The 15,567-nt window shown below is 44.5% G+C and overlaps 1 protein-coding gene across 4 annotated transcripts in view; it reads right to left on the bottom strand.

Annotated features, from left to right (window-relative positions):
- TRIO (trio Rho guanine nucleotide exchange factor) overlaps positions 1-15,567 on the bottom strand; it is a 355,050-nt gene that overhangs the window by 221,149 nt on the left and 118,334 nt on the right. For all 4 annotated transcript variants that reach the window (XM_070476498.1, XM_070476500.1, XM_070476499.1 and 1 more), the window contains exon 2: positions 10,171-10,245. In XM_070476498.1, coding sequence (XP_070332599.1) covers positions 10,171-10,245 — 75 coding nt within the window. The remainder of the gene's footprint in view (positions 1-10,170; positions 10,246-15,567) is intronic.

Below are 15,567 nucleotides of genomic sequence, written 5' to 3'. Positions count from 1 at the left end.
ATTATTTTCTCATCTTAATTATTTACCTTGTTCAGCAAAGGTAAATGAAAATGGAAACAAAACAAACAGGAGACCAGATTATTTACTTTAAGGATGCTGAAAACATATTCAGTATTTTAAAACACATTTTACCAACATGGGTCTTTACAATGTCCTAGGATGACTGGCAGGCTTCCCTGGAGGCTCAGCGGTGAAGAAAATCTGCCTGCAACGCAGGAGATGCAGGTTCGATCCCTGGGTCGGAAAGATCCCCTCTAAAGGGAATGGCAACCTGCTCTAGTATTCTTGCCTGGAGAATTCTATGGACAGAGGAAGCTGACGGGCTACAGTTTATGGGGTCGCAAAAAGTTAGACACGAGTTCTTTCTAACAGTAATGACACTTAATGCTGATTCTGAACGCTTAAACTGACCTAGGTGTACTGTTAAGTCCTGCAGTCCAGAAGAGTGTTAAATTACTTATAAAACCAGTAACTCAGGTATTAAATGTGGTCAACAACTAAACCACAGCTGACACACGCTAGGTATGGCATCGAGCGCTCTGTTCTGATAGTCAAAACGATCCTGTTTGTCTCCTCACGTCAGCTTGATCATGAAAGACACTGAGGCCCAATGAGCTTACAGTCAGTCCGAGGGGCCATGCCAGCATGTCACAGCTGGGCTCTCTGCCCTGATGAGAACTTGTATAATTGTTCAAACTAGTGGCTTCAGTTCTTCCTAAGTAATAAAAATATCAGAAAGAAAACTAGATGATGGGCTCCTGGGCCTTTTATATGAATGAAAGGTACTCATAAGAGTGTGAAGCGGTACTGTTGTAAATGACAGAGGATCATTACAAAGTTATCTTCTAAAATACCAGATAGTATTTTGAGGGAAATATCACTGGCTCTAGTTTTTATTTTGGAATACCTCATGTCCCCAAGATAAGACAGGTAACAACTGCCAGTATTTATTTCCCAGTATCTTTCATTCTTTTCAAAAACGAATCAATCTCATTGATCAAAAATATTCTACATCAACATATATTACAGAAACTTGAGTTATAAAAAATATCTATTTGTATTAACACATTCACCCCACTTTTGGTAATCAGAACAGCATCACACATTGCTCAACACCACTCAGAATTGCTTTTAGGTGCAACATAATGTGTGGTTCATCAGGGAGACTAAATGCCCATGACCCCTGCTCGAATGGCCCCCCTCTGGGGGTCATCATATCTCTCAATGTGAGCAAGGTGGGCTCCAGCATGGCTATGAAAAAAAGTAGAATCCAGAATCTGCCCATCAAAGACAGTCACAGGGGAGTCAACTTGTGTGCACACGTTGCACACGGCCCTGCTGTTCACTCCAGGGGTGAGGACTGCAGGGGTGTACAGAGTGCTGGCCGCCCTTGCGGCCGCTCCACGGCCAACCAGAGACGCTCCTGAGCTGGGGGCGCCGAGGAGGAGGACCCGGAGACCTGCCGGCAAGCTCCTGAACAGGCCCTCATTCATGCTGTAAAAAGAGCTTACCTAAACCTGAACTTGAATTTTAAGAGAGAGGGAAAAAAATCACTTTGTCTTTTTTCCCTTTCGCAGAAGAGTTTCAGTAAACTCACCATGATTATTTTCAAACTTCATCAAAAATCACTTATGAAGCAGAAAATGGCACCTGTGTACTTGGTTGTGTCCTGCTCTTTGCGACCGCACGGACTGTAGCCCACCCGGCTCCTGTCCATGGGGTTCTCCAGGCAGGAACACTGGAGTGGGCTGCCACCTCCTTCTCTAGGGGCTCTTCCCAACCCAGGACTGACCTGTGTCTCCTGCACTGGCAGGCAGATTCTACGCTCCACTGCACCTCCTAGAAAAACGGCATATTCGCCACTAACTAATTTAATTACCTGATTTCACTCGCAGAGCTCCCTGTACGGAGGTGCATCTTCTGACCCGTGGTGGGTCACAGTCAGGGACAGGCAGGAGCCAATCATCCGAGGACCCCTCCCAATCGGGTTAAAATTTAAAATCTTAGAACCAATGAAATATACTAGCATTACTTCAGAAGAAGGTGGTATCTGAACCTCAGAGATCTTAAAAACCAGCTCCACAGATGTCTGTTTATATTACATGTCCCAAGATTTAACTTGGTTGTCAATGTCACAGGAGGTACACAAATGAAAATACTGACCAGGTTAGGAAGCAGAAAAGCCACAGGCTCACAGTTCCTGTTTCTGAACTAATAAAAATAATGATATTATAGCTCATAAAAGCTCCATCTACTAGACATACTCTATGTGTCTGATGTCAACTCCCAGTCTCATGGTGAGGGGGGAGGGGCAGAGTCCCACTTTGGTGGTGGTGATGCTGGTTTAGTCCCTCGGTCGTGTCCGACTCTGTGTGACCCCATGGACTGTAGCCCACCAGGCTCCTCTGTCCACGGGATTTCCCAGGCAAGAATACTGGAGGGGATTGCCATTCCCTTCTCCAGGGGATCTTCCTGACCCGGGGATCGAACTCAAGCCTCCTACATTGCACGCAGGCTCTTTACCCCTGAGCCACCAGGGAAGCCCAAGTCCCACTTCACAGAAGGGAAACTCAGTGAAAAGAAAAGGGCAGGAAACCCATTTCCTGCACCTACCAACGTCTGTCTACTAGGCTGTCTACTAGGAGAGTTTTACCATCTCTGTACCTCTGTGTGTCTGGAACCAAAAGTCAACAGCTTGTTAAGGATTATCTGTCTATCCAAATGCTTGGTTAGTCCAAAAAAGACAAAAGAAGTGAAGTTTATGTTCATAATGACACTGAATTATTTTCATTTCTTATAAAAATTGCATCTGCTCTGCCATTCCTTCCTCACTGCTACATTTTATTTCGGTAAGGCCCCTATCACCTTCTAAATGATGTACTTTGCACATTCTTTCTGTCTGTCCCCAACTAGATCAGAAGCCCCTGTGTTCAATCACTGACATCTTATATCCTCTCAGTTCCTGGTAACAGACTGGTACACAGAGGGACTCAATAAACATTCAATGGAGAACAAATTCTTTTTTTAACATTCCAAACAAACAAAATTAACAGTACTTACTATCAGGTATCTGCAAGTTAAAAATGGAAAGGCCTGATGAACACTCCTACAGAAGCACAAAGGCTAAATGAACTGAGGTTGGTTTTAATATCAGAAAGAAGGCAGGAAAGTTCCTACATAATGATAGCTATGAACATCAGCGTGACACCTCCTCTCCTAAACCCAGTGACACTCATTTTCCTCTTATAAAAGGTAACTTCAGGGAACTTGTGACCACAGAAGGAGCCAAATTCAGAGTCATCCTTTTTCTTTAAATGAATAAATAAAAAGTCACCTTTTACCCAAGTAGAATAAATTTTTTCTGTGTTTTTTGTTAATTGAAGTATAGCTGATAATACTGAGAACAAACTTCTTTTTTAAGAAGGCTTCTTATTTTGAGAAGTATAATGTAAATCTCAATGGACCGACTGTATTTTCCTCTGTGTGGCCCTCATCTGAATTTCTGGTTTCCGATACCACTGAAAATGGCTCTTTACTCCCCTCTGAGGAATAATAACTCACTAACCATGAAAAGCAAACTTTTCCAAAGGAAAGCTCTGAGAAAGTGTGGCTCGTGAAGAGAAATTATGGCTGCTATTAAGTCTGCTGTCAAAGCTGTCAGAAGGGTGTCCACCGGGCCCCTGCTCAAGGCCACCATGGGGCCAGCCCTGACCTTCACACGCCCACCGCGCGTACCTCGCTCCTGCTGAGTCTTGGGAACCAGAAACTTGCTTAAGACAGCCTTGAATGAAGGCTTTAAGGGGGCTCTGTACAGTGTACGGGGGCTTCCCAGGTGGCGCTAGTGGTAAAGAAGCCACCTGCTAACGAAGGAAAAGCAAGAGACATGGGTTCGATCCTTGGTCAGGAGATCCCCTGGAGAAGGAAATGGCCACCCACTCCAGTATCCTTGCCTAGAAAATCCCAAGCACAGAGGAGCCTGGTGGACTACAGTCCAGGGAGTCAGTGTCCAACACGACTCCCTGAGTCTGACACGACTGAGCACACACGCAGAGTGTACAGAAGGCCTCCAGAGGTGCCTGACCTTCCAGTTGGGTCCCTGTGGCCTCAGATGGTGCTAGAAGCTAGCAAAAATACATACAACTGATGGGAGGTCCTCTTTCCCTTTCCAAGAAATGCAGAATTTTCTGCAAAACTGAGACCAGAACTAAGGTCAGTGGTCACCACACTAACAGCAAAACTCTAGGCAATCAAATCCTATATTCCTGTCAATCCCCAGGTCCAAAGGTCAATGTTCACTCTGCCCTGGAAAAGCTCCACTGAAAGAGTAACTCATCAACAGACAACTGACGGAATAAACCAGAGTCTCTGTACACAGGGCTTCCCTGGTGGCTCAGCTGGTAAAGAGTCTGCCCACAGTGTGGGAGACCTGGGTTTGATCCCTGGGTTGGCAAGATCCCCTGGAGAAGGGAAAGGGTACCCACTCCAGTATTCTGGCCTGGAGAAGTCCATGGACTGTATAGTCCATGGGGTCGCAAAGAGCCAGACACAACTGAACGACTTTCACTTCTGTACACAGCAGCATTATGAACAACTGTGAAAGGAATGAGGAATTTCTGTTCCACTGCACACTGCTCTCTAGATTACAAAGCAGAGAAAATGGTGCAGAATAAATTACTGTTTGGTCAGCACGGGGTGGGGGAGGCAGGGTGGGGGAAGGAGATGAGAATAGATGGATGGATAGGACACATTTAAAAGTATAAGAAATAAACTAAAAACTAAAGAAAACCAAAGCAAAAAAAGGTTATCTATTGGAGAGGAAAGGTACAGGGCAGAGAAGGCAGGGAGAGAAACTAGATTTGAGTACACCTTATTTTTAACTTTTTTAAGTTTTTAACCCTCAAATGATGTATATACATTTTACTGAATACTGAAGAAAGATTAGGTGTTTTTTTTATCTTTTTTTAAGGTGAGTCGCACACGTTTATTGTGGGTCCCAGGTGGGACCGGGCCCCGGCGCGTGCTCCGGTGTGGTCTGGCCGTGCAACGCGTGCTCACCGTCTGGAGGACACCAGCTTCTTCTTGCTGGAGCTGGCGTTGAAGCAGCCCTGCAACGCAGGCAGACGGCCGGTCAGGCCCCTTCCCGTGCGAGGGGCTTGCCTGCTTCACGTGTGCGTGTGTAGGCAGGCGTGCCCGACTGTGTGTGACCCCATGGGCTGTAGCCCACCAGGCTCCTCTGTCCATGGGATTCTCAAGGCAAAAATACTGGCATGGGTTGCCATTTCCTTCTCCTAGGTGGTTGTTTTTAAGCCTTAAAAATGTAAAGTAAAATCAGATAAGTGATCCTAAGTTTCAGGTTGGGAGGAACACGACCCACGTGTAGAGGAACTATTTTGTGTGACTTTTAAAACACAGGAGTAGGGCTGCTGCACACTCTTAGTGGCACATATCCTTAGGATGACAAAAATAAAAAAATTACCAAACTACATCTGGTCTTCATACTGTGGTGATACCACCAGAACTAAATGTAGATAGATAATTAAGTTGATGAGGATAGGAATTAAGATGTTTAGCATAAGGAAAAGACAAGGAGATATAAAATCAAAGAAAAATAAAATACCTGTAATTCTATATCTGACCTGGAAATGTTAGGACAAAGTCCTGATATTGTTTCTAATTTAGAAAACATACATATATATGCATGTGTATATAGACACACACACACACACACACACACACACACAGATATCTGACTCAGAAACAGTGCCCCACCAAATAGCAAGCTTCCTCAGCACCCTGCACTACGCCCCATGTGAAAGAACCTGGGCACTTTAGAGAAATGGCTGATTGCAGACATGGAGCAGGAAACAGATTTGGTGGGGCCTGAAACATCCTGTCACATCAGCAGAGAGACAAACTCTATTACCACAGTACCTGGATTTCGGAGCCAATCTGAAGAGGCTCCCACTAGCAAAAAGATGAAAAAAATTTAACTTCATAAGAAAAAAAAAATGTACAATGGAAACATCAGATATATTTAAAACCACGAGCTCAAAATGATACTTAAAAAATCTCAGCACTTAATTTTTATGTGTCTGAAATGACTAATGATTTTTTTTTTTTTTGCCTGAAAACAAAGGTCAAGAATCAATCACGGATCTTCCTTCCTTTCCTGTATGAACTCAGGGAAACCAAGAAGCTGACAATGGGACATTTCTCTTTATAGAATATCCAAATTGAAACATGAAGGAAAAAGGGTATAGTTAGGATATTGTGTATGAATGCTAAGTCACTTTAATCATATTCAATGCTTTGGGACCCCATGGACTGTAGTCTTCTGTCCATGGGGTTTCTCAGGCAAGAATACTGGAGCGGCTGCCATTTCTCTCTCCAGGGGACCGTCTGACTCGGGGATTGAGCCCGTGTCTCCTGCACTGCAGACAGATTCTTTACCACTAGTGTCACCTGGGAAGCCCAGTTAGAATATTACCATTTTGCAACCCTAAGAAAGTGTTAGATCTAAGCAAGAAATATCAATGAATGCTAAATGTCATAAAAGAGAGACACCAGACTCTCTCAATAAAACTCCCAGTAGAACTACCCAACACTACTCATTAAAATGGTTTGTCTATTTCCTACAAAATCTAAGCTAAGTCTGATCAAGCAGCAAGATTCAGCTCTTAGTTCACAGGAAATCCAGGGCAAGGGGAACATGTTAAATGACCACCCAAGGCTGCAATCAGCAAAATGTAGGGACGTCTACAGGAAAACACTGCTTCCTCACTTAATAAATAAACACAAAGGAGTAAGACAAAAAGAATGAAGAGGAGACAAAGAGCCTCAAGATTAAAAAGATACATCAGACACATCCACCAACTGCAATGTACATTCTAGAAAGATAAATAATGATACAACCACACAAATATGAATACTGATCAACTTTTAAAGAGCTATTATTATTAAGGAGTTATTATTCCCTTCTAAGTCTATTAATAATAAACAGGGTGTTTTTTTTTTTAAAGCTTTTCAAGGAACATAGATGAAACAAGTTTATTGAAGTGATCCATGGATTCACAGAAATTCATTATACTAGCCTCTCTCCTTACGGATGTTGAAATGTTCCATGATAAAAAGTTAAGGGATTAAAAAACAGTGGAGGCTGCCTGTGAGCTCTTTTAAGGCCCAAACCCTAATGACAGAGGAACACGCAGAGATTGATATTATATATGTATGCAGGCTTGGCCAGAAAGTGCAGCCCAGTGTTTTCATCACAGCTGCTGGAAAAACCCTAACACACTTTTTGGCCAACCCGATATATACATATCCATTAAATGTGCACACATGCAGGACATTAAATATATGTAATACACTAAATATGTAAGCTATAAATATACCTACTTATATACATACAACTGGAGAAGGGAATGGTAACCCACTCCGTATTCTTGCCTAGAGAATCCTGAGGACAGAGGAGCCTGGTGGGCTGCTGTCCATAGGGTCGCACAGAGTTGGACACGACTGAAGCGACTTAGCAGCAGCAGTAGCATACACACAACACCAAATATAAACTATAGGACGCTTCTTTTACTGCCCCTCCTTCTGACTTCACCAGACGTTAGATGCATCATCTCACCTCATTTACATCCCCCTCTGAACGGGGAAAACAGTTCTGTGCTATCTCACTTACGTGCAATGAGGACTACTTTTCCAGGTACCTGGAGGTGAGAATGAGGATCAGATATATTCAAGTTCAAGGCATCCATGCTGGTTTCTTAAGAGATCTTGAGCCCACAGGTATCTCACAGAATCTCTGATCCTTTGGCCTGCTTTTTCAAAGCCCTGTTAGTTCACTTAGATTTAATTTACTAAAAGTCATTCACATGGAGAGCTTTTACAAAGTTAACATAATATTAAATACCCCAATGTGTTTTAAAATGCGTCAGAGCAAAAAGTATATCAGAGGAGTGGTGGAGGAACCTGGGACTGGGAATGGGGCTCTTTGGGGGCCGATGACAGTCTCTTTAGGATTAAGACAGTCAGTGATGATAGTGCCACAACCTGTGAATACACTGAAATCTACTGGACTGAACACTTTCAAAAGATGGCTTTATGGTATGAAAATTATATCTCAAGAAAAAAAGAATAAATAGGAGCAGAGGTAAAAAAATGTTCAGAAGTTTATTCTTTCATTGAAATTTTTCAAAGCAAAAAATTCACCACACAAGTAATCAGCTAGTTTTCAATTTAATGATTTTCATTTTCCCTTCTCCCTTCCTAAACAAGGTAACAGCAGGCTTAAGGCAATCAGCAAGGACCTCATGCTACTTTAACTGGTCAATTCTGACCAGAAATTAGGAATACTACAGGGTGTGTGCTGTGCTAAGTCACTTCAGTCGTGTTAGACTCTCTGCAACCCAATGGGCCGTGTAGCCTGCCAGACTCCTCTCTCTGTTCATGGGATTCTCCAGGCAAGATGCTGGAGTGGGTTGCCATGCATCAAGGCAGGCTTTTTCCCTTGGTTTTCACTTATTTTTTCACCAAGTTTTTCCAACAATCTGAAGTACCTTCTTCTTCACAGACTTAGAAAACTAACCTTTGGTAGCCAGTGGGGATGGGATAGTTAGGGAGTTTGAGATGGTCATGTACACACTCTATATTTAAAATGGATAATCAAAAAGGACCTACTATACAGCACATGAACTCTGCTCATGGTTATCTGCCAGCCTAGATGCGGGGGCGTGGAGGCTGATGGAGGATGGACACGTGTGTGTATGGCTGAGTCCCTTCCCTGTTCGCCTGAAACGATCACAGCATTGCTGACCGGCTGTATCTCAATACAAAATAAAGATTTCAAAAAGTTTGGGGAAAAAAAAGTATCTTCTTCTGGTCATGAACTTCTTACTTTTCTATTAACCTTTCAAAGTCACTTTGAATTAGATTTACTTCAACAAAATCATCAAACCATGTTTAACAGGGCCCAAGAAATATTATGAGACAGAAAGCAAGATAACATTAGCAAAAACACCACAGGAAGCTGCGTCTTAAATATATACCCGTCCCACATGCTTAAGAGGACACAAAGAACATATAAAAGCAACTAGCGGTGCTACAAATTTAAAATAAAATGTGTTCAAGAGGAGACATCAGATCAGCAGAGTAGGCCTGTTTGAGAAAGATAAAAACTTATCAAGGGAAACACATCAAGGAAGACTTGTCTAAAAGCACGTGACAACCTACAGATTTATTTGATACTTCCTGCTCAAACACAGCAGAAAACTCCTGCAACCTCTCTTTTTAACAAGTGAGTTGGTGCTTGTCATTGTTCAGTCGCTCAGTTGTGTCCGACTCTTTGTGACCCCATGGACTGCAACACATCAGGCTTCCCTGTCCTTCACCATCTCCTGGAGCTTGCTCAAACTCATGTCCATTGAGTCAGTGATGCCATCCAACCATCTCATCCTCTGTTGTCCCCTTCTTCTCCTGCCCTCAATCTTTCCAAGCCTCAGGGTCCTTTCCCAAAGAGTGGGCTCTTCACATCAGGTGGCCAAAGTATTAGAATAAGGTATAATATCCAACGACTGTTCTGTTCAGGTAGGAGGGAGCCTCTGGGCAGACAGTCCAAAAGCAGACCCTCTACATGCAGAGGAAGGGCAGGTGAGTGCCCCAGAGCCTGGGAGACTAGTCCAGTCTGTCTTCACACTGCAGGAGGGCCAGGAGCCCCCAAAACCAGGGTCTACTGTTCAGTGGGAGACCACTGGCAGGGAATATGAGGGCTTTCCAGGAATTCCAGGACCGGGGAGAGAGGCAGGAATTCGGGACAACTCTAGATCTGGTCACATTCCCACCATCTTTGCTGAAATGACAGACCTTAAAGAATCAGTTCTTCTACTTAACTGACTGGGGAGGGTAGTCAGAGTGGACTGAATGACAGACATGAACATGTTGTAATCACCAATGCTATCTGACCAATGATGTGCCTGCCAGCTAGAAGAAAATGCTTTGGGCACGAAATTCTTAGGCCGATGCCACAAGAAAAAAGCAGTTTAAAATTCACTGAAACGCCAATGCTGTTATGATATGTTGGGTGAGTTAGTTTATAGTTTAGTATTTTGGACTCTGACATTGTATCAATGTACAAGGAACAATGAAGCAGATTAGAAAGTTAAACTTTACCTGAAAGGTATGCAACTTTTTCCTTTAAAATTGGCAAAACATCCATAGCTTTCATTTCATCGTTTTTTCGAAACCCTGAAAGACAAAGGAGAAAATACAATGACTGGGTTGCCTGAGTGTCATTTAATTTCTGAACCACCCTTATCTCCAATGCCAACACAGCTGCTTTCTTTACACCCATGAAGTTAACTTTTTATTCTATGAAGTCTCTGATCCTCCTTTAATGAGGAAGAGTAACGTGCAGACCCAGACCCAGAGGCTCCCATACCAAGCAGGCTCTCTCGATAGCCTTAAATAAAGAATCAGTCCCCAAAAGACTAGATGTGAAATCAGTCCAGATTGTTTCACAAATCTTCCGTTGTAATTCCATGATTAACATAAACACTAGCAAATAAAGTAGCAACATTGTTTAAAAAAACAACAACTATGATTCATGCACACTAAATCCTCTAGGGGGAGCTCGAAGCCTCATTCTATCTGCGAATCTGGTTAAAAACAGAAGTGTCAGGGAGCAGAGCAGGGATTGTAAATAGCTGGGGACCGGCCACCGCTCCCTCGCGGCTCTGTCCTTCCAGGTTTTCCGGGCCATGCCTCCCTGGAGGGATGTCACTGGCGAATGTGGCAAGATGGCCTGGTGTCACCTGCCTCACAGGGTGGCCCAGATCCCTCTTATCACATCAAACCAACTCTCCCCACGCCCCCGCCACCATCGTCGAAGGCCAAGCGGAAATACTCTGGCCAGGAAGCACACAGCAGGCAGTTTAGGACAAGCCAATGTCCATCTACACCAAGGGAACCCTGGCACCCCAAACATGTCCGGCCGAAGCTCTCTAGGGTGGCTGCACACACGGGAGTTTGGGGTCAGGATGTTCACACTTGTAATAACGCCTTGGGATTTTTCTCTTGGAGGTCTCTACAGGCGTCATCCAGGTTCAAGATATTGGCCACTGTCATCAAAGCCAGTGACTGTGGGAGGTTCAAGAGGGAGGGGACATACGTATGCCTAAGGCCGCTTCAGGTCGACATACGGCAGAGACCAGCATAACATTGTGGAGCAATTACCCTCCAATTAAAAATAAATAAACTTAAATCTAAAAAAAAAATTAAAAAAAAAAAACCCAGTAATTGTCATTCATGGCAGAGCAATCTCTTGAAAAAAACTAAAGACTACTGGCCCCAACCCTATCTTCCTGTTTTTATCAAAACAGTTCAAGGAAAGGATCCAAACTGTGAGTTGGTAATAGCCAATGGAAGGCGCAGACCTGGAAGCCGGGGCAAGAAAAAATGCTCCTGGTAAGTGATCAGAGCTTCCATGTCTCATGTGCCTGAGCAGTTCCTACAGACCAGCCCTGCCAGAGATGACACCTGGGAAAACCGCCTGGTCAAGGTACAGACAGGAGAGGGGCCAAAAGCAGGAGAGAGGAAGTCCCCTTCTGAGGACTGGAGGGCAGGGCCCGGCCTAGGCCACCTGGAGCTGCTGAAACAAGTCAGGACACAGCTCAGGGCAACCTTGGCAGCTCCCACCACGAGGGGAAACAGATGAACAGGTAAGCAGCAGAAGGGGAGCCTCAAAGCATGTGGATAAACTCTGAGCTCGCAGGTTCAGGGCAAGCTCCCTGCAGCCCCAGCCCCTAGATCAGGATAAGGACCAGGACCTGACTCGAGGCTGGAGTCCAGCCTGCTGAAACAAGCACGCAAACAGCAACCGCACCGGCCCCTTTGGGAGAAATGGAGCAGGATCTAGTCTCTACAACATATCATTCACAGAAGCAAAGAATGCGTAGATTAGTAACAACCCTGTCCACAGAATACCTATGTAGGAAGCACCCAATGTAACAGGATGCAACTAGTCGCAAAGAGTCCAACCCAACTCAGCGACTAGACAACAACAAAATCATGGACGTTGAAATGCCCAAGGGCTTAGCACACTACCCAGCTGGCTGAGAAAGGGCTGGCTCGACACAGAACGCAGGCCTCCACATCACCAGCCTTCTTTGCTTTCCAGTATACCCTGCCTTGTACTGGCAACCCACCAAGCTTTTAAAACAGGGGCTATTTATAAAAGGCAAGACAGGAGCCAAGCGGTCTGCAATTTCATCCTTAAGCTTCCTTCAAAAACCCTTGAATGGACGCAACGTCGTCTCAGGAGTTCATTGCCCATTGTTGGTGGTTCACTGCGTGTGTCCATAAAGACTGACAACACCCCAGTTCCAGCCGATATGAATATGGACGGCATCGGGGGGGTGGCAAATAGAGAGAGGAATCGGGCACCACAGCAGCCTTCCTGGAGACGAGCTCATAAGTACCTGCAGGGCAGGGCACAGGATGGAAAGTTCTGGAGGCTGCACGTGGCACCCAGGTGGCAAGGAGGAGAAGATCAAATGACAGGATGCTTAAAGGGAGCAAGCCGTGGCTGCAGATCCTCACTCACGGGGGGTTTGAAAAGAGGATCCCCTTCCACCATCATCAGATAAGAAAACGCTGCTTCTGGCCGTTCCCTCAACAGCCTGTGCCTGCAGGCACCCTGGCCAGGACAGGGCAGAGCCTTCGGGGAGATGTCACCTCCACGGCTGTCCTGGACTCCACACCACAGCAGCAGGCACTGCCTGTCACACAACCCTCAGCAAGAAGGTCCCGATTCCTGGGCAGGGACCCCAGGAGAGGCCAGGGTCCTTGACAATTCCCGCCGACTTGGAGCTACACTATTTATTAACCACCTTGATGGCGTGAACGATGCTAGTTGGAGCTGCCGTGTTTCCAGCCACCCCACAGGAAGACAATTGTACTGATGGGAAAACAAAGTGAAGGAAACAAAATACCCTTCACCTGCCTTGCCCCACCATAGGCCACAGACTGGCTCCCGTGGATCCTCAGTGTCTTCAAGTAGCTACTCTAGCCAACCAGTTCCTGAATCGCTTCTCTAGATTAAGGAAGATTCACCATTTTTCCAGAGGAAGAAAGACACGTGAGTCAATGGCTAAATTGGTGTGGAAATGCGCTTAACTTTTATCATGATACATGTCCCAACATAGACTAGAAGGTAAATTCTAAATAGTTTCACTGCAATATTTTTGTTGAATATGCCACAGAAAAAGAGATGAGAATGTTATTAAAATTGACAACGAAAACATCTACAACAGAAAAGAGGAAAACAAACAAAAAAAGAGAACCATAAAACTAACCACACAAAGATACTGAGTTTGTGGCTATTATTAGGCGGTCACCTAAGCATTATGTTTAACCCGGTTTCCATTTTTAAAAACAGGCAAAAGACGGAGGCAGCCTGTACACACTCTAAAGCCAGATTAAATATATCATGTAACTTTCAATAAAAAGCCGGAAGAACTCAGCCATGAAATGTCCTCAGATCAAAAGGCAGATTCTGTTCCAGGCCCTGAAGAGCTATTTATGAAAATGGAGCGCATGACTACAAAAAATTTACAAATAAATGGCTTCTGGGCTATTCCAGTGATTCCAGACTACACTACAGATAGGATAACTCCTACTGCCTGGCTTCCTAATACATAAAAGGACCAAGCTGTGGCTCCTAAACTTGTGGAACAGAGGATACACCCAACAACCATGCTGGAAGCACACGTCTGTCCTTCCACACTCTCAGCATTCTGGGGAAAGGACTGGTGGATGCCATCTCAGAGTGACAACCGTGAGACCCCAGACCACACCACACCAGTGCCACAGACCAGGTAACTCAGCACTTTACTTCCAAGGGCCACCAAACTTCACAGAGAGAATTTCAGGACATCAGTCCTGAATATTCACTGGAAGGACTGATAATGAAGCTGAAACTCCAATCCTCTGGCCACCTCAGGCGAAGAGCTGACTCACTGGAAAAGACCCTGATGCTGGGAAAGACTGAAGGCGGGAGAAGGGGATGACAGAGGATGAGATGGTTGGATGGCAACACCAGCTTGATGGACATGAGTTTGAATAAGCTCCTGGAGTTCATGATGGACTGGCATGCTGCAGTCCATGGGGCTGCAAAGAGTCAGACACAACTGAGTGACTAAACTGAGGAAAGAAAGGGCAAAAAAAAAGAAGAGAAAAGCAATGTGAGTGGGGAAAATTAACAGAGGTAAATGGCCAAAGTCAGAGGAGGTGTAGTTGTACCATTTTGTAAATCACCTACTTTTCCAATTACCCAAGCCTATACCGAAGTGTGTGTGGAGAGACTGGACACTTGTTACAATTTCAAGTACATTTTGCTAAGACAGAAAAGCCCATGTGAATTTTAATGAAATGCTACTTCAGGGCATGGTGAAGATGCAGTCAGCCAAAGCTCACCCAGGTCCTTCTTGGTACAAAGGGTGTGTCCCAGGGGAGGCCTAAAAGGCAGGCAACAACTGCTTTCTTAAACCAAATGTGAAAGAAATTTGACCAGAATGTTCATATTACTCTAGATCTTGATGTTTGTTGAATGCTATGGGGGGGGGGGGGGGGGGGCGGGGGGCGCCCTACAAATCTGATTTCATCATTGTGAACATAAATGTGCGGTTAGTGGTTGATGACCTTCTTTCCTCATTCCTGGTTTCAGTCAACACAAATAACGCCTTTTCCTTCAAGTAATCATATTTGAATATTCAGAGACTTTAACATTTTCATTTAAAAATATCTCAAACCCCACCCTCCAGGTTCAGCATGATGTAACTTGCCAAAATTGATTCTGCTATCACCTTTCAGATTGCTGTTTGGCTCAGTAGTCTGCTGATTTGTGATCTATTTCAATCCCCCGCCCTTCTAAAGTGACTCGCATTATGTTACCCATCAGGAGGACCACTTTCCCCCTCTCTTCCTCTAAATCCACTTGCTAGCCAGAGGACACGTCTGTTTTGTTCCCTGCTGTTTCCCAGATGTTAGGCACAGGATGGTCAATGAACATGGGTTGATTGGATGAATGAATGAGCGGATGAATGAACTAACAGAACAGCATACTTCTCCAGCTTCTTGCCCCTGAAGCCCCCACACAGGCACCCCAATGTCCCTGAACACTTTCTGTTTCAGGTTTGTAAACTATTAAGCTCAGTATTGCTCAGATGGCCTATAGTATGACTCACACTTCTAACAAGGAAAAGGAACCTCTGGGTCCTAAGAGTAAACATTCTACAAGTCATTCAACAATGGAAAATCTTTTAGCTGTACCAATGGTCTGAAACTCAAACTATCTAATACCCCACTGGACGAATCAACTTATTTTTTACCCCTCCACTCTACAAGGAGGTACTGCATTGTTACTGTGAACAAATACCTTTTGAAGCGAGTCACTGCTGACCAGAATGCTCACACGCTTGGTCACTTCCTTGGTATCAGATTTTTTAAAAACAACAAACAGAAAAGGAAGAGCCACTCGCCTCCCCAGTGTGTTGTTTTTTTTTAATTTAA

The sequence above is a fragment of the Odocoileus virginianus genome, chromosome 14 (genome assembly GCF_023699985.2).
Source record: "Odocoileus virginianus isolate 20LAN1187 ecotype Illinois chromosome 14, Ovbor_1.2, whole genome shotgun sequence".
Classification (NCBI taxonomy): Eukaryota; Metazoa; Chordata; class Mammalia; order Artiodactyla; family Cervidae; genus Odocoileus; species Odocoileus virginianus.
Note: the sequence above shows the minus strand (reverse complement) of the source record. Positions and strands in the feature narration are given on the sequence as shown.